Source organism: Martes martes, assembly GCF_963455335.1.
Source record: "Martes martes genome assembly, chromosome: 3".
NCBI classification, from domain to species: Eukaryota; Metazoa; Chordata; class Mammalia; order Carnivora; family Mustelidae; genus Martes; species Martes martes.
The window spans coordinates 93,711,678-93,734,675 of NC_137890.1; the positions used below are offsets into that span (position 1 = coordinate 93,711,678).

The 22,998-nt window shown below is 34.1% G+C and overlaps 1 protein-coding gene across 2 annotated transcripts in view; it reads right to left on the reverse strand.

The window, feature by feature from the left end:
- The window catches only part of PTPN4 (protein tyrosine phosphatase non-receptor type 4), a 217,572-nt gene that overhangs the window by 44,240 nt on the left and 150,334 nt on the right, over positions 1–22,998 (reverse strand). For both annotated transcript variants that reach the window (XM_080798231.1, XM_080798232.1), the window contains exons 11-14: positions 20,860–20,923; positions 17,269–17,441; positions 8,658–8,726; positions 1,140–1,265 (exon numbers count right to left, since the gene is read on the reverse strand). In XM_080798231.1, the coding sequence (XP_080654357.1) occupies positions 1,140–1,265; positions 8,658–8,726; positions 17,269–17,441; positions 20,860–20,923 (432 nt within the window). The remainder of the gene's footprint in view (positions 1–1,139; positions 1,266–8,657; positions 8,727–17,268; positions 17,442–20,859; positions 20,924–22,998) is intronic.

A 22,998-nucleotide genomic window follows, 5' to 3' on the forward strand; every position in this document is an offset into this window, starting at 1 on the left:
TGATTAGCCTCTGAATATATGCAGTATTTTATAAAGAAAGGTGATTTAGCAATCTGCAACTGGTAAGAGAAGAACTTGTGAGTCTACCTTTTTTAGCAGCTTACCAGTTAGGAAAACACAAAGGTACGAGGTAATGTTCTCTAACCAAGAGAAATCACAAATTTTAGAATTTAGTATAGGGGTGGGTGGGTCAGCTGGTTGGGTGTCCAACTCTTGATTTCAGCTTAGGCTGTGATCTCAGGGTCAGTCATGGGATCAAGCCTCATCAGGCTCTGTGCTTAGCACTGAGTCTACTTATCCCTCTCCTTCCGCTTCTCCCCCTGCTTGTGTTCTCTAAAATAAATAAATAAAATCTTTTTTAAAAAGTAGAATATAGTACACATTTATTGGATATTAATGTGTCTAAAATATTTCCAAAGTTAGACAACTTCAAATATTATATTCCATACCAAAACTCAAATATTTTGCATTCCAACCTTTTGGGTGAACAAATTCTATGAATACACTGACATCTATTTATCATTATGTAATTACATACATATATTACACACAATACATTTATTAATTCATTATAAAATTAACATCTTAGCCAGTACAAGTTGATTATCTTATTATCTATACCAACACATAGTTTTTGTTAGAAATACTAGAATGAAGTATACAAACAGTAACCGGTCAATAATACGGGTTTCTTAGCATAGATATGGCTAAGCTTGTGGGAACTTATGTTGGAAACCCATTTTCCAGACCAAAAGTGGAAGAACAGTTGGGATAGGAGGTTAGGTAAGATGACCACATTCATTTCGCATTTTCAAACAATATATACTTCCCTAGGAATTCTGGAGAGCCACATGAAAAAGGATTACATCAGTAACAAACACACTTGCAGATTTTAATTCTACTAATAGATCTTGATTTATTGGGTAGAGATCCATACTCTACAGGAAAGTGAACATCCGTGTTTAAATGTTCTACTCCCTCATTTGATGAGACTTTTCCATGCCACTTATGCAGTAAGCTGCAGGCTAAGAGGAAATAATGCTCTAGAGCAACAAAAATCATATTTGACTAAGATATTTGAATGTAAAGATTTACATATTTTGATTTTCAGGCAAGTCTACAGTTAAGTCCGTACTTACTGATTAGGAGTTCCAGGTGGAGATCGTGATGGAAGGCTCTGTGTTTCTAACCTGTCATCAGATATTGAATTTCTGCTTACTACTTCCCAATCCATTAATTTCCGTGCCAAGGGCTTACTTGGGGATCTGCAGAAATAATTTGATATGTAAAAATTTTTATATTTATACCCCCAACTATAAACCAAATCTTAGAATTTGTCTTGATAGATCATATTCTAGATGAGTAAACATAGTTTACTTAAAAGAAATCAATGCATTTAGTGGCTGTTTACACCACAATTTCCTAAGAAATTAAATCTGCTTTGTATGAATAAGGAAGGAAACACAAGCCAAGAGTAGAAGAGAGAACAGAGAAAAGAAGAAAGGAAAAAAGCAAAGGAGTAGTTGGCTACCAGTTATCTCAGATAGCAATACTATAAATATTGCCTACTCCAGAGTTTCAGAAACTTTAGGTCATCTTGTGATGTATTAAACAACTGCTAGCATATTATCTCCTATATATCCTTAAATCTACACCCTGATCCTCTACCTTAAAAACAGAGGACAGGGCGAAAATGATAATCATGTATATTACAATTTTTTTACATATTATATATAGTAGTAAGCTAGTAGATTGTTTTGTTTTTTTAAAAAACATTTAGAAGGTTAACATTCTGTTTTGTGGTAGGGAGCAGAAGACTACATTTTATTACCTATTTATATATTGTCAGCTACCACAGTGATAAAGATGAGAACTAAGTAATCTTTTCAGAAAAGATATGGACCTTCGCAGAATATAAAAAAATATTCAAATTCCGATAGTGGCCAAAATTCATGGAAAATGTATGACATCTACTTTTTGACATGCAGAGTTAATATGAAGGTTAATGTAAGGAATTGTGTGGCTTACATAAAAACACGAAATAAATCATCTTGTAAGCTGATAGTTTTATATTTCACTAATAAATTCACTGAAGCACATAGAAATAGACTGGACTAAAAAAGCACAGTAACACTTACCAAGAATACTCACTAAAATTTGTAGACATAGTTGGAAACATTAAAATAATAAGTAGAGCATACTAGTTTTTGACTTTCCATGAGACAAAGCATGTATTTATGCCTAAATATCTAAATTTACCAGTGTAGTGTATGACTCTAGATCCTTTCCTACCTCCTACATTTTATTATTTATGAGTATCTAAATTTTCAGTGCAATGTTTTAGTCTATTAATTTTATTAAACCACAAGTATCTTAAATTACTTACGAATCCAAACCACACAAGTGCCCCATCATTTTGGGTATTCATTGCCAAAACCTTTTACAGTTTGGCTGAATGACATCTCCTTAATTTAAGAACATATAACGTTTCCTAAAAGAGTTGTAATGCTATTGATTCAAAAAAAAAGGCACTGGCTCAGATTTCATTTTTCATGAGTTCCTACTTGAAGACAATCAGGACACCATTTAGCCCAACATCCTAATATTGCTGTGCAAACTCATATTCCTTTAGTCACAATAAAATGGAAAAAAAAGTGTATTATTTCATGCATTTGATTTTTAAACTGAAGATTACTAAAAGAAACCTTAGCATTTACTGCTCTTCTATTAGCCAATTCTTGAAGATAATAAGCTATTCGTTCTCATATATTAGACTACTAAACGTAAACTGTAGAAGTTCATAATCATAGTTAGATCAACTACTTTCATTTTCGAAGAGAGGGAAAAAATCATTTGAAGGAGGAAAAAAATCTAGTTATACTCACCCAGTATAGAGCATCAGAACACTTTACTGTTGTTAATAAACTAAACATGGTTAGAAATGTTCTGCATCTAAAACTAAATTTCAAGTGTTTTATTAACAGCTTTAACCTCAGAGATCCACCCACTCAAGCTTGCTGTCTATGTTTCCTGTTGAATGTGGAAATTTCAGAGAAAAAAATACCACACTTCATCAGTGTGTTTGCAATGTGGTAAATATATTTTCTGACCATGGCACTTTATTTTTCTGTTGCATGTGAACATTCTTTTGCTTTCTTCTTAGATTTTATATGACAACTGAAGAAGTGTGAAAGCAATTCAAAGAGTAGATAAACTGGGGAAAAAATAAAGTAACTTATTTATTATTGCTGAGGAAACAACCTTACATGGAAACTTTAAGGAGAAATCTTTCTATCTACATACCACCAATTAAAATTCTAAGAAGGACAAGAACTCTAGAATTGTCCAATAATTTAACAGAATAACTCAACAACTGCTAAAACCATGAGAGTATTTTGGTAGATATGCATCAGGTCATCACAATAAGATTGTGGTATATTATAAAAACAATCCCAGAGAAGCTTAAGTCTTTTGGAAACTGCAAGATCATTAAAACAGTACCATTAAATACAACTTTATCCCTGCCGATGACTTTTTTTTCTTAATGATTTTATTTATTTACTTGATAGAGAGATCACAAGTAGGCTGAGAGGCAGGCAGAGAAAGAGGAGGAAGCAGGGTCCCCACTGAGCAGAGAGCCTGATGTGGGGCTTGATCCCAGGACCCTGAGATCATGACCTGGGCCGAAGGCAGAGGCTTAACCCATTGAGCCACCCAGGAGGCCCCCTGCTGATGACTTCTTATTCAAAGGCAGATTCACGAAATTCCATATAAAAAAAGAATTGGGACAGTTACTTGAAGCTTCTCATACTGGAATTTTAGCCTACTATTCATCAAGTAATGCATATTTGTTTTATAAAATAATCTACAGTGGGATGTCTGGGTGGCTCAGTTGGTTAAGCGGCTGCCTTCGGCTCAGGTCATGATCCCAGGGAACTGGGATTGAGTCCCACATCCGGCTCCTTGCTCAGCAGGGAGCCTGCTTCTCCCTCTGCCACTCTGTCTGCCTGTCTCTCTCTCTGACAAATAAATAAACAAAATCTTTAAAAAAAATAAAATAAAATAACCTATTGAACAGTTTCTCATTTTAATAATGCATATACAAAATGAAGAATTAAGATGCAGGTATAATTGTGCATACGACGAATTAAGATGCAGGTATAATTGTGCATATTTCTCAAGGTCACAAATGATCAAAATATCAAAACACTAAAACTTATATAAAGTAATTTGCATGTGATATTAACATTAATAAATACATCTATAATTTGGTGTTAATATTAGGATGTCATTCTATAGTGGAACAAATTACCAAATCATGTTTACTATTTTTATAAATATTAAGCAAGAAAAAAATTTAAGCATGTTAGAAAAAGAAGAAAAAATCTATGTTATTAGGTGCATTTTTAACCAAAAGATAATCAGAAATGTATTGACTTTGATTTTAACAAGTCTGAAAGAAATGATGCAAATAAAAGTGTAGTACTAAGAACCTGAATATCTTTTATATTAAAATAACAAAGTTAAGAGGAAGTAATTAGGGACGCCTGGGTGGCTCAGTTGGTTAAGCGGCTGACTTCGGCTCAGGTCATGATCCCAGCGTCCTGGGATCAAGTCCCACATCGGGCTCCTTGCTCGGCGGGGAGCCTGCTTCTCTCTCTGCCTCTGCCTACCACTCTGTCTGCCTGTGCCTGCTCGCTCTCTAACAAATAAATAAATTTAAAAAAAAAAAAAGAGGAAGTAATTACTTCATTCTTGAGAAATTTCAAGGAAAAGAATTTCAAAAACATTTTCTGTACATTTTAACTTCCTCTGGGTGCTTAGGACTTTCTAACTGGAAACAAGGGTATCTAAGACTGTAAGAGGGAAGGTTCTGAAAACTTCAGTAGCCATGTCTATTAGGGTACGCATCTCTGTTTTTACTTTCTTCTTTTCTCCCTTCCGTAATAACCAATTTAACCAAATAACCATTAATATGATGCTAAGATTTATATTTAATACAGAAGTGATTTATTTTAGATTTAGAAGTGATTTCATAAATCTAAAAAACAAGGCATAACAGTAAATCAAATTCAGATTTTTAAACAAATGTTGAGATAATTTACATCATTCAAATTCAAGTAAATTTATCACAGCAAAATGCTACATAGCCCTGACCAGCTAAATCCTTCATCGCATTATCACTGACAGTCTTCCTCTTGGGTAGATTATTCATAGATAAATGAAGATGAAGATAAGCCAGGAATGAAGAAAAACAACGCAGGTAAATTTTATTATTCAAACACATAAAAATCATTGTTGAATGATCTTTTGTTTCAAATGTCCTTACTCCAAGGAACTTAAAAGTGCATTTATTATTTATCTTTACAAGCATTCCAGTGCTGGCAAGAAGCCAGATAGGTTTAGCAATGACTGCAACTCCAGAGGCAGGGAAGTGACAGGTTAAAAGGAAGAATCATAAAGTTAAATCTAGTTTAGGATAAAAGGATTTACCTGTTTAAATATTAATCCTCATAAATGACTAGGTTTTTTCAACATAAAAGAGAGTGCCTATGATGCATTAGTGTCATAAGTGATAAAATAAGTGATAAAGTGATAAAAATAAGCAATAAAAAATGTGAAATAATTTTTAAATTAAATAAATATATATACACACATATATCTCTGTGAGGATATACATGGCAAAATCTTGAACAGTAAGTACCAATTGGGGGGAGGGGCGAGGGCGAGAAAGAATTTTAAGCAGGCTCCACATCTAGCACAGAGTCCAAAGTGGGGCTCCGTCTCAGGTCCCTGAAATCATTACCTGAGACGAAATCAAGAGCCAGACACTTAGCCAACTGAGCCACCCAGGCACCAAGCCCCCCCAAATTTTTAAAAATAATCATGTTGGGTCATGATTTTTCTCTATAATTTTTGGCATGTTGGAGTTTTTTCCTTTTCTTTATTTTGTGTTTTTTTTTTTTTTAAACAGGGGAAACCTTGAACCCAGTTGAGTTTCCCACGTTTGGGGAAATCACAGGGGTCAGAATGGCCTGAGTGCAATTTACTAGTCTCTACCTGAGAGAACATTTTTTGTGATTATGGTTATCTTCCCTGCCACATAAGTATTGGTATGTTGGAATTTTTAAAAAATAATGAAGTATCACTTACATAAGTAGAACAAACAATAAAGCAATTTGTACTTTTGGAGAGAGAAAAGAAAAAAAAACCAAAAATTCCTTTTACTCAAGAAACACAAAATAGAAAGGTCTTTTTGATGAAGACTAAGAACAAAATTAAAGTAAAATCAAAAGCAAAATTCGGGGCGCCTGGGTGGCTCAGTGGGTTAAGCCTCTGCCTTCGGCTCAGGTCATGATCTCAGGGTCCTGGGATTGGCCCCCGCATTGGGCTCTCTGCTTGGTGGGGAGCCTGCTACCCCCGCCTCCGCCTGCCTCTCTGCCTACTTGTGATCTCTCTCTCTGTCAAATAAATAAATAAAATCTTAAAAAAAAAGAAGTTTAAAAAAAAAGCAAAAGCAAAATTCTATAATTAAAAATAATTAAAATTCTTATGCCTCCAATGGCAGTAGACATCAAGCAGATGAACTTTTTAATTTAAGGACTTATCCTCTAAGCCATTTCCACTGAAAAAACACTGCTTCATTTAAAACACATCTACATACTACACACATTACAACAAGAGCTGGAGCTAGTTCAGTGAATAAAACAGACAAAACTCCCGCCCTCATGGAGCCTACAAGCTAGTGGGAGAGACAGATGATAAAGGAGGTCATCTCTCACAGTTCTGAGACAGGAAAGCAGCCAAGCATTCACCCATCTCATGCAGAACAACAAGAAATATTCTGTAAAGGTTAAAAGTGTGGGTAAGAACTGGGAGGCCTGTGGGAGAATCCTGCTACATCCCTCACTATCTCAGTTAAATTATTCAAATGTGCAGTGCTCAGTTTTCTCACCTGTAATGGAATTTACCACACTGAATTATGGGGATTGTGAAATCATACACAAAAACTGCCTGGCACAGATAAATACAAAACAAATGTTAGCCACTATTCAATTCACTGGCTATCTTCTGTCCACTCACATCCCCATACAGTTGACTCCATCACAGCAGCTACAGTGATTCCAACTGTCACCCCACACTTCCATATGTTTATTATGGAACATTTCAAACATTAACATAAGTATAGAAAATAGTTCAATAAACACTGCACTCAGGACCCAGGCTCAACAATCATCATCGCGGTCAATCTTGTTTTCTCCTTACCATTTCCTCAAACCCTCTCACTTCAATGATTCTGAAGCAAATCCTAGAAATCATGGTATTTGTAAATACTTCAGTTTGTCACTGTAAAACACGACAATTCTGCCAGATTGTTAAAAATGCAAGTCAGTTCATATCCTTTCCAGTGGGGGATCTCAGCCCTTAAATCCAAAGTCCTTACCATATCTTACATGGGGTCATACAAGTTCTGGCTGTTGTCTATCTTTCTCTCTAATCACCTTCTCTAGGCCTGCCTTGTTCTTTCTGGTCCATTACTGACTGGCCTTCCTCCAACATGACAAATAGGCTCCAGCTTCATGTCTTGTGCTGGCTCAGTCCTTTACTTACATTAGGTATCTGTTGCACCAATTAGAATTTAAGCTCCATAGGACTAAGCTGTGTATTTTGTTCTTCACTATATTCCCAGGGCCCGACACAAGGCTCAGTAGAGTAGGTCTCTGATAATTATTTGCTGCCACCAATCTGGTCATTCTTCCTTCTTTCATTTATTGGATAATCCTATTAGAATGTAGCTCACACATCTCAAACTAGACCTGTGCCAGTCTAACTCCTTTTTCCAATACAAATTTGTTCTCTTTCTGTAGCCCCTTATCCATCTTATGTCACTCAAATCTGATGGCCTTTCTGGATACTCCTGTCTCCAACACACCTCCATCGAATTGATTAACAACTTCTTCTAGTTCTACCTACAAAATGTTCCCCAAATTTGTTCCCTAGTCTCCATTTCATCACTTCTGTTTTAGTTCACTTGGATTTTTCACTTCTTTTTCACTTGGATTACTGCAATAACCTTTAATTGGTCTTATAGTGCTGAGTCCTTACTTCTAACCCATTCTCCATCAACTGCTCTTAAACCTGTTTTCTAAAACATAAACCTGACTATGTCATTTCACTCATTAAAAAACAAACTGGTTATAAACAGCTCCTAAAAATACAAAGATAACTAAATGGCACCCAAAAAAATAAATTTATTTCTTAACAATGTGATTTAAAGAAATGGAAATGCACTGAATAATATATGAAATTAATCATTATGTTTTTCAAAAACCTTTAAAAATGTGCATGAAATGGACTTTCTAACAAAATGTTACATTAATAATAAAATACTTGATTTAGCCTGGTCAGAACTATAATGCTTGGCACAGGGTTAATTTCACTCATGTAAAAAAACAAACAAAAGGAATGAATAAACTAGGCAAATCATTACTCCCTCAACGTAACTTATTACTTAATTAAATAAAGGATCATGTGATAATTCTGTAATTAATTGGAATAATTACAGTAATAATTAAGTAATTAATTGGAAAAAGGGGTTTTAGTAATTTTTATCTTTTAAAAACAATTTAGACGCTGAAATAGAAGAGGTGGCTTACCTTGCAAATACCCTGTCTTTATTTGCTTTTTCTTTGCCATACTGAACTGACTGGACTTCAGTTCTCCCACTGAAATACATAAACATGCACAATAATATTTTAAAGAGAACACTAAGATAAAATAACAACACACACATGATTATATTACAACTTCATAATAGACAAATTTCTAGCAGAGAAAAGGTGGCAGAGGATAAGAAGAAAAGACTGGACTAAATTCCAGTTCTACCTGAATGGATGAAGCTTATTTACGACTCCACCATTAGTAAACAACAATGTATTCCATAGACACTCCATTTTCAGATACTCTGTTAGTTGAGAATGACTATCACCCTCACACTATACGTTGGGTCTGTGGTTTAGCTAGTGTCTCTACTACTCCTTGATGAAGGACCTGAAACATGAGGAATCCTAAAGATTCTTACTCTTTCCTTGGACTTTTCTTTCTTATCTACTGATAATGATAACAGATATGAAGACTGGTTATATTCTCAAATCCTTCAATGTCCAGACACTGGCAACTCCAGACTTTTGTATACAGGAAGGAACTAAGGACAGAAATATGGTCGCAAACTGAAGCCAATCCGTGTAGCAAGCACACAGTTTATGAGTGGAAACTGAGCCTCCTCTGTGGTAAACCAATGTGTTCAGACCAAATCTCTTACTAAAAACTTGGTTTTCGGAGAATTTGCTACTTGACACATCACATTATTTAAGTGTGAATAGACATAAATGTCTAATATATCAAATATAACTATTTACATATGTAGATACCTAATTCATATAAAAAAAGCCAAATATATGTTTCTTTCTCCCCCTCCCCAAATATAGGTTTCTAAAGCAAAGTAAGCAATTTTGATAACATCTTCTGTGGGTAAGTATAGATACATGTAAACAGAATGATCTGTCTGTTCAAGTTTTAATGGAAAAGTCAGAAACCTAACCATGACTTTTAAACTTAGGTACACTGAAGTTTCTTAAGAAAATATATTTCCTGTAGGTAGGATAAAGTATTGGGTATTAAGGAAGGCACATATTGCATGGAGCACTGGGTATGGTGCTTAAACAAAGAATTTTGGAACACTGAAAAAAAAATAAATTAAAAAAGGATAAAGTATACTTGCAATTGTGAGCAAGGTAACAAATTGAGGTTCACTATTGTTTTGTATTTCCACTTCAGAACAACAACTTTAATCCACTGGATGTTTTGGAAGAGAGGTAATGAAGATTTGTATTTCAGAAGGTTGGTGGAGCAATTAATAAATTCTCTGATATCTAAAATTCCATCTCTCAGTCTAAATAATATATCAACATTTTAAGTCTTACAAAAGTTCCAGTATTTTTAACCAATGCTTATTATAAAGGAAAAAATATTTTTTTAATGCATACTCATTAGGGATAGGACCATGTCCAGATAAACATTTGTCATGCTGCCATTCCTACCTCAATTACAATATTATCAATCATTTTGACGATCTAAAAGGTGTTTTGGATGTTTTAAAAGTATGTAAGGATTACAAACATAAAATTTAACTTTTACAACGATAAACATACATGGTTTACTTATATACACTAATTTAATTTAACGTTAACTGAGCTGTCATAGGCCTCAATCCTCCTCCTGTGCTTGGCTAAGTTTTATAGGCTTGCTAGTCAACAAACTATTTTCTAGGTTCCTTTGTGAGTTGGTTTTCTATTAGGTTTTACATTTTCTCTGATGAGCGATCAGAAAGTAGAGGGAGTCAAAAGCAGAAGACTGGCAGACACTGGTGGCTGCTGTAACAAGAGTGGGAACAGGATGCTGGGAGAGACAGCACATAGATGGTACGTACCATCCCTTATCAAAGCAGCACCTCTTGGGCAGATCCAGAACCGACTGTGGCAATGGCTCTAATGATAAAATAGCAGTTCTAGGCTTATGGATTCCAGCCTAGAGGTAACACAAGTTTCTGAGCCTTAAGCATGATCCATTTTTCCTGTTTACTTCTCTAAAACTCTCCTTCTTCTTTCTTTTGTTTTGCTAGCCTCTCTAATACAATACCCGTGTAACCGAGTCCCTCAAACTGCTTTTATTTGATAAATGAAAAGGACTTCCTGTGTGTCTGACTGATAACTTACCAGTGAAGAGGATTCAAATGGGACACTTTTACTCAAAAGGCTCAAAAGGCATTAACAAGTTGACTTTTGTAACAAAAAATAAAGGCAGAATTGAAATATGGGGGAGCATTTAAGGTTTATATTTCATATTATCCATAATATTGTTCTTTAGGGGTTTAATATGACTATTATTAGAACAAAACACAAAACTGTACCATAATCTAAGAACACCAAATTCTGATAGTAAGGTACTTATTTTTAGGACAATGAGAAAATGACAACTGGTAGAAGAACACAGGTTCATTATAAGTAATTTCAGCAATACAGAAGAGCAAAACAAAAATATTTTTTTAAATCCCAAATTAAAAAAAGAAAATTAAATTAAAAATCAATAAACCCCCCAAATTTAGCCAGAGTCTTATCCCTAAAAAATAATCTCCATTATCAGCAGGTAAAAATCATTCTAAAACACTCTTTATATACATAAAAAATGCTAAAAATAGGGACATAATTCTATTAACACAATGATTATGCTACATATCCCACTTTTAATGAAAACAGTATTAAACTGATTTCTCTTGAACTAAAAGAAGACTGCCATTCACACATAAAGAAAGAAAGATTGGGAAAACCTTACGGAGTTGGTGTTATAAATATTTAATTTTTGTTAATATGGATTCTCATACTTCCACTTGTCCCTTGCTTCCTCATTTTATTATATTGTTATTTTTACTTTATCAAAGTTTATAGCATTTTAATTTTCTATAGTTTCTAATTCTGGTAGTTGTCAAGGATTAGTTCTATGTTTAAATGACCTAACCTTCATTCTTAGTTCTTTTCCAACATTTTTTTTTTTTTAAAGATTTTATTTATTTATTTGACAGAGAGAGAGAGACATCGATCACAAGTAGGCAGAGAGAGCAGGCAGAGAGAAAGAGGGGGAAGCAGGCTCCCTGCTAGGCAGAGAGCCTGATGTGAGGCTTGATCCCAGGACCCTGAGATCATGAACTGAGCCAAAGGCAGAAGCTTAACCCACTGAGCCACCCAGGTGCCCCCAAGATTCTTTTTGAGTCATGTTGACTTATCTCTTGGATGACTTAATTTTCTTAAAGAGGTTTTTTTCTGGATGCCTGGCTGGTTCAGTCAGTAAAGCATGTGACTCTTGATCTCAGGGTTGTGAGTTAGAGCCCCACATTGGGTACAGAGATCACCTAAATATTAAAAAAAAAAAAAATTTTCCCCCAGATGGGCTCAGAGATGTTATATTCTCTGAGGTTTTGTATATTTGATAATATACAAAATTTATTGGCTTTAGACTTGAATGGCAGTTAAGTTTATTATTTTTCAGTCGCTTTTTTTCTTTAGGACGTGGTAGACAAAGAGTGGCTCATGTTATAATCAAAAAGAATACCATAAACTTTATGCCAAAAAACTCGTTAACTTAAAGAGATAAATTCCTTGAAAAACATGAACTACAAAGCTCACTGAGAAAAAGAAAACCTGAACTGCTTTATATCTATGAAAGAATTTGAATGTGTTGCTCAAAAGCTTCCTATAAACAAAACTTCTGCCCTGGATGGATTAATTGGTAAATTATGCCAAACATATATTTTTTAAAGATTTTATTTACTTGAGACAGAAAGAGAGAGTGAGCGTGAGAGAGAGCATGAGCACGGGGTGGGGCAGAAGAAGAGGGAGAAGCAGACTCCCCAGTAAGCAGGGAGTCCAACACAGGGCTCGATCCCAGGAACCTGAGATCATGACCTGAGCTGAAGGCAGATGCTTAACCAACTGAGCCACCCAGGAGCCCTGTGCCAAACATTTTAAAAGGAAATAATACCATTACTACAGAAACTTTCCTAGAAAATTGAAAATGAGGGAACACTTTCCAACTCATTCATTGAGGCTGAAATTACCTTGACACCAAAACCTGACACTGATATTACAAGAAAAGAAAACTACAGAGCAGTATCCTTCATGAACATAGATGTAAAAATTCTAAACAAAAATTTGGCAAATTGAATAAAACAGGATAGAAAAAGGATGACAGATCATGACCAAATGGGGTTTGTCCTAGGAATGTGGGGTAGGGTTAGCACTTGAAACTCAATGTAATTTATCATACAAACAAATTAAAAAGAAAAACCGTATCATCTTTGTAATAGTTGCAGAAAAAGCATTTGACAAAACCAATATCCAATTCTAACAAAAACTTCCAGCAAATGAGATATAGAGGGAACTTCCTCAACATGCATTATATACAGCATCTATAAAGGGCCTACAACTAATACCATACTTAGTAGCAAAAGATTGAATATCTTCCCCCCCCATCCCCCAAGATAAGGAAAAGACAAGGATATTTAGTCTCACCACTTCTATTCAGCACTGTACTGGAGGTTCTAGCTGGGGGAATAAGGAAAGAAAAAGAAACAAAAAGGATCAGAATGGAGAGGAAGAATTAAAACTGTCTTTATCCTCTAGGTAGAAAATCTTTTGGAAGCTACAAAAAGGCTCTTAGAATAAGTGAGGTAAGCAATGTATTACTACTGAAATCAGATCAACATTAAAAAGATCAACTGCATTTCTGCTTAATAGTGAACAATATGAAATTAAAATTTAAAAAGACCTCAAGAAATTAAGGATAAATTTAGCATGGACCTGTGAAACTTGTAAATTTGTGAAAGAACTGTACACTGACAAACTGAGAATAGTAAAAGATAACTTAAATAAATAAAAGACGTATCATGTTTCATGAGTTTGAAAACTCAATATTTTAAAGATGTCAATTCTCCTGAAACTGATCTATAGTTTCAGCACAGTCCCAATTAAAATCCAAGACATGGTTTTTGGTTGGTTTGTTTTTTAAGAAAGAGAGAGAGTGTGCATGAGCCGGGAGGAGGCAGAGGTGGTGGGCAAAGGGCAGAGGGAAAGAGAATCTCAAGCAGGCTCCAATGCCCTGTGCAAAGCCAATGTGGGGATCCACCCCACAACCTGAAGATTAGGACCTGACCTGAAATCAAGAGTTGGACACTTAACTGACTGAGCCACCCAGGTGCCTCCCCCAAGAAGTCTTTTTTGTAGAAACTGATCAGCTGGTTCTAAAGTTCAGATGAAAATGCAAAGGACCTAAAACATTTGAAACTTTTAAAAAGAACAAAGTTGGAGTACTAATACTACTATATTTTAAGATTTACAAATAAATCCCAAAATAAGTCCACCCAAATACTGAAAACTGATGTTCAACAAAGGGGTAAAGGCAATTCTGGAAAAAGAAAGGGCAATCCTTCAAAAAATGGTGCTGGAACAACTGTCTATCCATATGCAAAAAAATGAACTTTATATATTTTTGTTTATATTTTAAAACAAATAAAAAATTACTTCCAAATGGATCAGAGAGCTAAGTGTAAGAACTAAAACTATAGAAGTCTTAAAAGAAAACAGAGGAATAAATCTTTTCAGCCTTGGGTTAGGCAAAGATTTCTTAGATATGATGCCAAAAGAAAGATCCATGAAAGAATACAATGGTAAATTAAATTTCATCAAAATTGTGTACTCTACAGAAGAGGTAACAAAAGGCTTGATGAAAATGTAATGGAACTCTCATAGCTGGTGGGTACATAAAATGGTAAAAACTGCCTTGAAAAAATGACTGGCAGTTTCTTGTAATCTAGCCACTGCACTCATAGGTATTTAACCAGGGGAAGTTAAACCATATAAATACTTCTACATGAATGGCCACAGCAGCTTTATTTTTAATAGCTCAAACCTGGAAACAACCCAAATGGGGAAACAAATAGTCACTTCATATCCATAAGCAAGTGAATGGATTAACATATTGTGATATAGCTATACAGTGGAGTAATACTCCACAATAAAAAGAAACGAACTACCAATATAGACAACAACACAGATGAATTTCATCAGAATAATTATGATGAGTCAAAGACGTTGGACTAAAAAGAGTATGTAATATATATGTTTCAATTTCTATAAAATCCTTTAAAATGCAAACCAATTTATAGAGATAGAAAGCAGATCAGTGGCTGCGGGGACAAAGAAGGGTAGAAGAAAGAGGTTACAGAGGAACATAAAGGAAAAATGGGGGAAGATATGCTTGCTATCTTGATTATGGTGATGGATTCAGGGATGTAAATAAATCTCCAAGCATCAAATTTTAGATGTTAAATATGGTAGCTTACTGTATACCAATTAGACCTTAATAAAGTTGTTTAAAAATATAAAATTTGCCACTATGAGGCCCATATTCCAAGGGCAGTAACAGCCTGAATGGCAGATATTGCTCCTCACCCTGACAATATTTTTTTCTTAGATTGTTCTTTAGCTTGTTTTTATTAACATCTGTGGTTAAAATTACGTCCTGTTTCAGTGATTTTTCTCCCAAACTGGTTTCTTTAACTGTCTATTGTACTTGTCATTGTGATTAGATTTTGTTTGCTGTGGTATAGATTGGGTAAAATCTTTTCTTTTTTTCTCATTGTATCTGACACCAATCCGAATTACAGTCAAAGGCAGGTTACTATATTCTATGCATTTCTTTGTTGCCCCGGAGAAATGGTCTGTGTACATTTATGGTATGTCATATTTTCAAGGACAGAGGGAAGGAAGAATTCTGCTAAAGATAAGTGTAGTCCTTAGATAATAACCCTGATAGTCATTTAATCAATAATTAAGTTTATTGAGGGACTACTACACTATTTTCTCAATGGAGATTTCTTCTGCCCCTCCTGAGATTTAGACAAGGCTTTAAAATTTTTTTTCTTCACTTTCACCAATGATAGAACACTTGTTTTCTCAGTCCGTCCATCTGTCCGTCCATCCATCTACCCATCCATCCATCCACCCATCCAAGTAGGCTCCAAACCAAGCATGGAGCGAAGTGCGGGGCTTGAACTCATGACCCTGAGATCAAGACCTGAACTGAGATCAAGAGTTAGACGTTTAATGGACTGAGCCACCCAGATGCCCCATCAGTTTATTTATTTTTAAATTTACAAGTACCATCACCTTACTTTTCTCAAAATTGCTTTTAGGAAAGGTACAGAAGAGTTAAATATGACACCACTTAAGAACCTGCTGTGCCATTTCTGTGATTAAAGTTTCCTAATTCTGTTTAAGTGTCACCACTGAATTTGGAAGCTGCTTTGGGGAGGGGGCATATATTTTTAATAGTATATTAAAAGTTTTATGCTGTTATTTCTTCTGAAATTACAAATTGGGCATTTATCAATGTTTGAGATTTCTGGGGCACTCTCAATATTTCCACATGAATATAAAACATGAATTAATCTAACACATAATGATAAAAGGTTTTATTTATTGAAGATGGAAAATCTTTTTTGAAGCAGAAACAGAAATGGATAACATTTGTTTTAGTAAAAGATTATGAATGACTCTGCTATGTGATTCTTACCAGGTTGCACTTAAAAACTAGCTTTCATGGGTCTTTAAGAATTCCAGAGGCAAAATTAATCAGAACTTCTCCAAATTTAGAATTATCCCTCAAAGACTGTTTCCTTCAGGAAAAATAAAAGCTATCAAGAATAAATAAGACAGTTTTAGGAAAAGGAATCTGGGGTTAATGTTCAATGACTAAATGTGAGTTTTGCATAATAGGTGCCTGAACTCCTTATAACAAAGGGTTTAACAAACTCATACATAAAAAGCAAAGTACAGTTATTCCCCACTTTTTCGAAGTTTGTGTTTTGCCACTCTGCTTTTACAAAAAAAAGGGAGAAAAAAGCATTCAGCATTTGTTTTGTAGTAAGCCACTGTAGAGGCTGTGCACACCGCAGTGAGAGTACCCCACCAAGATCTTTCCAATGAAGCATACTCAGCATCTCAGCATTAAGCCACCAAAGCCACATATTTGAACTGTGTCTTTGATCATCTGTGCTTTATCTCGATTTATTTTGTGCATTTGTTGGTAAGATGTGTCCTAAGGTGTCAGAAAAAAAAAACAACAACTATGAGAGGTGATTCTTGGGGTCTGGAAATGCTAAATAATTTTTCCATATAAATTAATGGTAATGGCTTCTTTACTTTATGCCATTTGACTTACAAAAGGTTTCAAAGGTACATTCTGCTTTTGGATAGTGAGGGAAACTGGCAATTATATGCTCATGCAGAAGATACTTTTGCTTTTACAAATAAAGATGTCTTAGAACAAAGAAAAATTTTCATGTAAATATTTAACAAAGACACTATGGAATTCACAACATGTCTAGAATGTAAATAATTAGGTATGATTGATTTACTTTAGAAAATAATGTTATCTTGTTAGAAATACGGTCAATGGAAGAGGCTTCTCCATCTGGTTGGATCACAATAACCTTTAGAACTTTTTGCTGATCTATATATATATACAGGTCCACGCTCCAGAGATTTTGACTCAGTAGGTGTGTATGAATTATACACATAGTATGATTGATTACAACAGGCCTTTAAAGTGAAGAGAAATCCAGTAACAAAGCATTAATGCACAAGCAATACTCACCAGTACCGAAATTTTGAACCTAATGTAAAATAATGTGCAAAAAAATTCTTTTGAGGTGGAAGTGGTCTGTCCAAACGGAAGAATGTGTGATGTTCTACACATGCTTTCCACAAGTTTTTGCATGCTCTGTAATTCACCATATTAAATCCCAATAACGTTTCTCTAGATTCATGCTGTAATAAATGACAAAATGCAGAGAATACCAGGAAGACATCAGGATCTAATGCTCCATTTAGTTTACTTTCTGCAGATAAATATTCTAGCCTTACAAACAGCTAATCCTTATAGCACAATATTTTTTTTGCTTATCTAATAAAACAGCAGTAAAATAAACGGAAAGGTTTGCAAAATGTGGATCTCACCTCATTCTGTAATATTATGACTCTTAGGACTTTTATTTTAGAACACAGTTAGAAATAAGTTAAAGACCAATATATATCTGTTTTCAAAACTTTCTAGCTATAATTCTATTTCAAAATAATATCCTGGCCCATAAACTAAACTAAACTAAACTAAACTTTAAGATATACTATCACACCTATTAAAAATATTTTAAAATTCATAAACCTATCTAGATTGTCAGTACATAGGAATATTCATTCAGTACTTCTGAACACTATAATGCAACTCAACTTTTAAAGTATGTGGCAACATAACAGAATCATTTCTTTAATTTTTCTCTAAAAGTTTGGCACAAATTACTATTTCAATGGTTTCACTGAAGTAAATTATATATAGTAAGGCACACAGGTTTTAAGTGTATAGCTCTGGTTTTCACACAATGAATGCAACCATTTAACACCCAACCAGAATAAGAAATGGATTATTACTAGCAACTCTGATGTATTCTTTGTGCTTCCTTTCTACAGGATTATCTTTTCAAAGGTAATCACTCTTCTGACTTTTATCACAATAGATTATTTATAGCTGTTGAACTTTATATACATGGAATCATACATACATGTCTTTACATCTGATTTCTTTTGTTCAGTATTATGTTTCTATATTCATCTATATGGTTGTGAAAGTCATTTTCATTCTATGTAACATTCTACCATATGAATATACCAGTTTATTTATCCAATTGTTATTGATAGACATTTGATGTTTCCAGTTTGAGGATATAAAAATACTGTTATGCATGTGCATTTCTATTGCTGGATTATAAGATATTTGTGTTCACCTTCAGTAGATAATGCCCAGGAGTTTTCCAAAATAGTCAGATCAATATATACTCCCTCCCACCAGCAGTATATCCTCCACACATTCACCAACCACTTGCTTATCAATTACACTTGCTTTTCATTACATTAATCTGGTAAATGTGTAGAAGGATCACATTTTGGTTATAATTTACACTTCCCTGATGACTAATGAGGTTCAACACCTTCTCAGGTTACTGGCCTTGTGGATGACCTCGTTTCTGAAGTGTATGTTCGAATCAGTAGCATATTTTTGGATTGGGTTGGGTATATCACCAACAGTGTGGTGTGTGTGTGCATGTGTGTGTATGATATACATATTCTGTCCTACTTCACTCCCTTAATGATGTCTTTTGGTGAATACAGTTTTAATTTTAACACAGTCCAAGTTATTGGTCTTTTCTTTTAAGGTTAGTTTTCTTTCTATGTCCTGTTAAATGTTTGCCTATCAAAAGATATGAAGATATTTTCGTAGCTAAAATACAGTAAGATGCCCATGTATAAACATTAAACTACTATGTCAGAAGATAATATGCTTAAAATACTACTTCTTGATCACCAAAGAATTCTTAACTATGCTTAACAGTGGCTTTGTAGGCTCTAACTAATAGTTTACACGTACTACACTCCATAAATAATGCAAAATGACAGAGGAAATCTTACGAAGAGCAGTTTGCAGTAATGCCTCTCAGAAGAGTAGATCTAAGAATCATGTATTTTTTTTGACACTTCACATGGTTCAAAAATTCTGTGTGCTTCTGACTTTCTACTAATCGTATTTGGACAATTTGTAACAAATTTGCAATAAAAAGCACCCTCTACATTTTGTACACAATAGATACCAAATGTTGTATTGAAAGATAAGTAGTTTGTATAAAGTTTGCTTATTTAAAAATAGGTATTTCAGAGAGAAACATTAACAAGGCAACATTCTGTAGACTGTGACTTTGTGTAGACTTTAATCAGTTGTTAGATGACTTTTGTTGATTTTATCTGTGGCTAAACACATTCTTAATGATATACAACCTTGAAGAATGGTTGTGAGGATTAAATGATATGAAAACAGCTGTGTAATTATCACACAGTAAGACCTCAATAAATATTAAATACCACAACTATTATTGCTAATAATAATAGTGTTAATAGGAAAAAAATTAGACAAATTCACTTCTACATTGCCTTCTACCAATATAATAATTTAAAGTATTTGTTCTCTAGTTTCCAGATGTTTTGAAACATGTACAAAAATTTTCATTAGCAGCATTAGTCATAATAGCCATAACATGGAAATGTCAAAATCGTCCAAATGTAAGAATGAATAACTTACGGTATATTCACTCAACATAATACCAAGCAGCAATAGGGAAACTATTGCTTTGTGCAAAAATATGGATGAATTCACAGTGTTAAGGTTAGACTTTATTTTTTAAAGTTAAAAATAAGCAAACTAATCCATGGTGATACAAATGAGAATAGTATTTACCTCTCAGGAAGGTTAATAACACAAAGGGGCATCAGCTCCAGTAGCAATAATACCAAGGTGGTGGTAATGTTCTACATATTAACAGTATTTATTCAATATATACTTACCAGAAACACCATCCTTAATATTTGTATACTTTTCTGTGTAATTCAATAAAACTATAGAAAAAAACCTTTATATTTTTGAGTATAAATGATAAATCAGGCACTTTAGATCATTATTCTGATAAAATGCAGCTGACTCAAATATTTTTAAGGTTTCAAATACATTTTACACATACATTCACACACTACCATCTTATAATCTGTATTAATTTGTTAAGATTTTTAAGAAATAATTTAAGGATAAATTATTTTAATTTTGATTAAATAGGTAAAATCATTAACAAGGTCAAGTTCTTTCCAACACTGTATTTCCACAATAACTCAATGGTGTGTGTGTGTGTGTGTGTGTGTGTGTATAAAATTCTCAGTTATCACCCTCACGAATAGACCCTGGCAACTGACAATGAACATGACGATTGAGATCAGTTTCAAAGTTCAAAAGAGAGCAAAATGGATTTATAGAAGAACTTAAATCAGGACTACAGTGACACTGTGGAAATAAACATAATTCACATAAAATGTGAATTAACTAACTCAGTAGGCAGTCATCAACAATATTAGTAACACTTTCACTCATACTAAAAGTTTGGCCATGAATGACTTCATTTCTTAAGACTTCATTTATATATATATGTGTGTGTGTATATATATATAAAAGACTTCATTTATATATATATATACATATACATATTAAAAAGACTTCATTTATATAAATATTATTCATGTTTATATGTTATTTATATTTATACAAATATTTATAAGTATATTCATTTATATTAATAATTATTAGAGCACTACTCACCACTTCTTTTCTAAGTTGAATAAAAAACTGTTTGCACTTAAACGAAATTTTTACAATCTTCAACCTGGATAAAAAGAGAATGAATTGGAGTATTTAAAATACTGAATAAAAATAAAAACATTAACTTAATAATGCAAAAAATAATCTTTTAACTGTATATTCAGTAACCCCTAAACATTCAATCATATATACACACATTACCTAAGAAATCTAAAGATTTTGGTGCTTCATGAAAAAATAATTAGAATTTATATGCTCAACTAAAGAAAATTTTATCAGAATAATTGCTGTGAACTATGCCTTTCTCAATTTTATATCTAGAGAAATACATAAAAATACATGTAACAAATTAAAATTTCAAGATATACCAATAAGATATACCAAAACTACAAGCAGTTTTCTGGTTCTGTAAGGAGCTTAGAAATCACCACTCCACTGTAATAAGTAAAAAGCTCAACCGGTTCAGAAATCAACACCTCTTCTTGGATTCATGAGAGAGGGGAGGGCGCAGGAACTGCTTGCTGCTCCCAAGATTTGAGAGCCTAAAAGGTGAAGACAGAGAATTGCAGCTTACCAGAGCAGAGACTCATCGAACAGAAACTGCCAGAGGAACCAGAGCCAGAGGAACCTGAACTGTAATTTAAGAATTGTTGGAGGCTCCATGTGGACAAATTCAAGAGTGAAAAACTCCAGAGGGACTCAGTTACAGGGGAGGGGAGACCTCCTACAATATTGTGAAATTTATCTCTAGGAGTCCAATCAGATTCAGAGAAAAATACCCTTCAGTTCCCAGCAAGAGAAGGGGAAAAAGAACCATCTTGAAATACACTAGAGAACTCTGTTCTTAATAAGGTCTGCCTTCAGGGGAAACTAGTTAACCAATCCTCACCTGCTCGGGTATTACCAGAGTTTAACCAACCTGGGGAAGCCCAATTAGCTCACTCATGCCATCCTATCCCACCTAGCAGGGAAGAAAAAACCAGAGAAACACTTGTGAAGTTCACAGTCTAGAGGCACCGGCTCTCTGAAACACTGAGAGGTAATCACAGGATACAGAACACTTGCCATCCCCCTACACCTCAAAACAACATTACTAAGAGCCTATTTATAGCACTTCCTTTCACTGGAATATCATGTCTGGCTATCAAAAAATTACAAGGCATACCAAAAGGCAAAAACACGATGTGAAGAGACAGAGCAGAATCAGACACGAAAGAGATGCTGGAATGATCAGACTGGTAACTTAAAACATCTCTGATTAATACGCTAAGAGCACTAATGGATAAGTAAAAAGGATGTAAGAACAGATGAGCAATGTAAACACAGAGATGGAAATCATTAGGTTTCATTAGAAAGACAGCTCCCACCAAATGCTGGGTAAAAAACACTATCACAGAAACAGTACTTATCATGACCTTATTAGTACACTGGACACAGCTGATGAAATAATCTCTAAGGCAGAAGATATATCAATAAATCCTAAAAGCCCCAAAAGCAAAGAGAACAAAGACTAAAGAATAACCGAACAGACTATTCAAGAACTGTGGGACAACTACAAAAGATGTGACATATAGTAACATAAGGTAATAGAAATACTAGAAGGAGAAGAGAAAGTAACAGAAGAAATGTTTAAAACAAAAATGACTAAGGAACTTTCCCAAGTTAACATCAAATGCCAAACCACAGATGAAGGAAGCTTAGAGAACACGAGCAGGATAAATGCCTTAAAAACCATACCTAGGTATATCACTTTTACATTACAAAAAATTAAAGATAAAGAGAAATATCTTGAAAGAAGCCAGAGGAAAAAACATCTTACCTACAAAGGTAAGAAGAGATAAGTCCAACTTCTCAGAAATCATGAAGCAGGAAGAGAGCAGAGTGGGTAAAGTGTTGAGAGAAAAAAACCATCACCCCCAAATTTCATATTCTGTGAAATTATCCTTCAAGAATGAATGAGGAAAAAAAGACCATCTCAAAAATTGGGGGAATCTGTTGGAACGAGACCTGCCTTGCAAGAAATGTTAAAAGAGAAAAAAAATTATATAGGCCAGAAACTTGAATCTATATAAAGAAAGCAAAAACACTGAAGAAGAACTAAGTGATGGTAAAATAAAAATTTGATTTTTCTTATTCTTA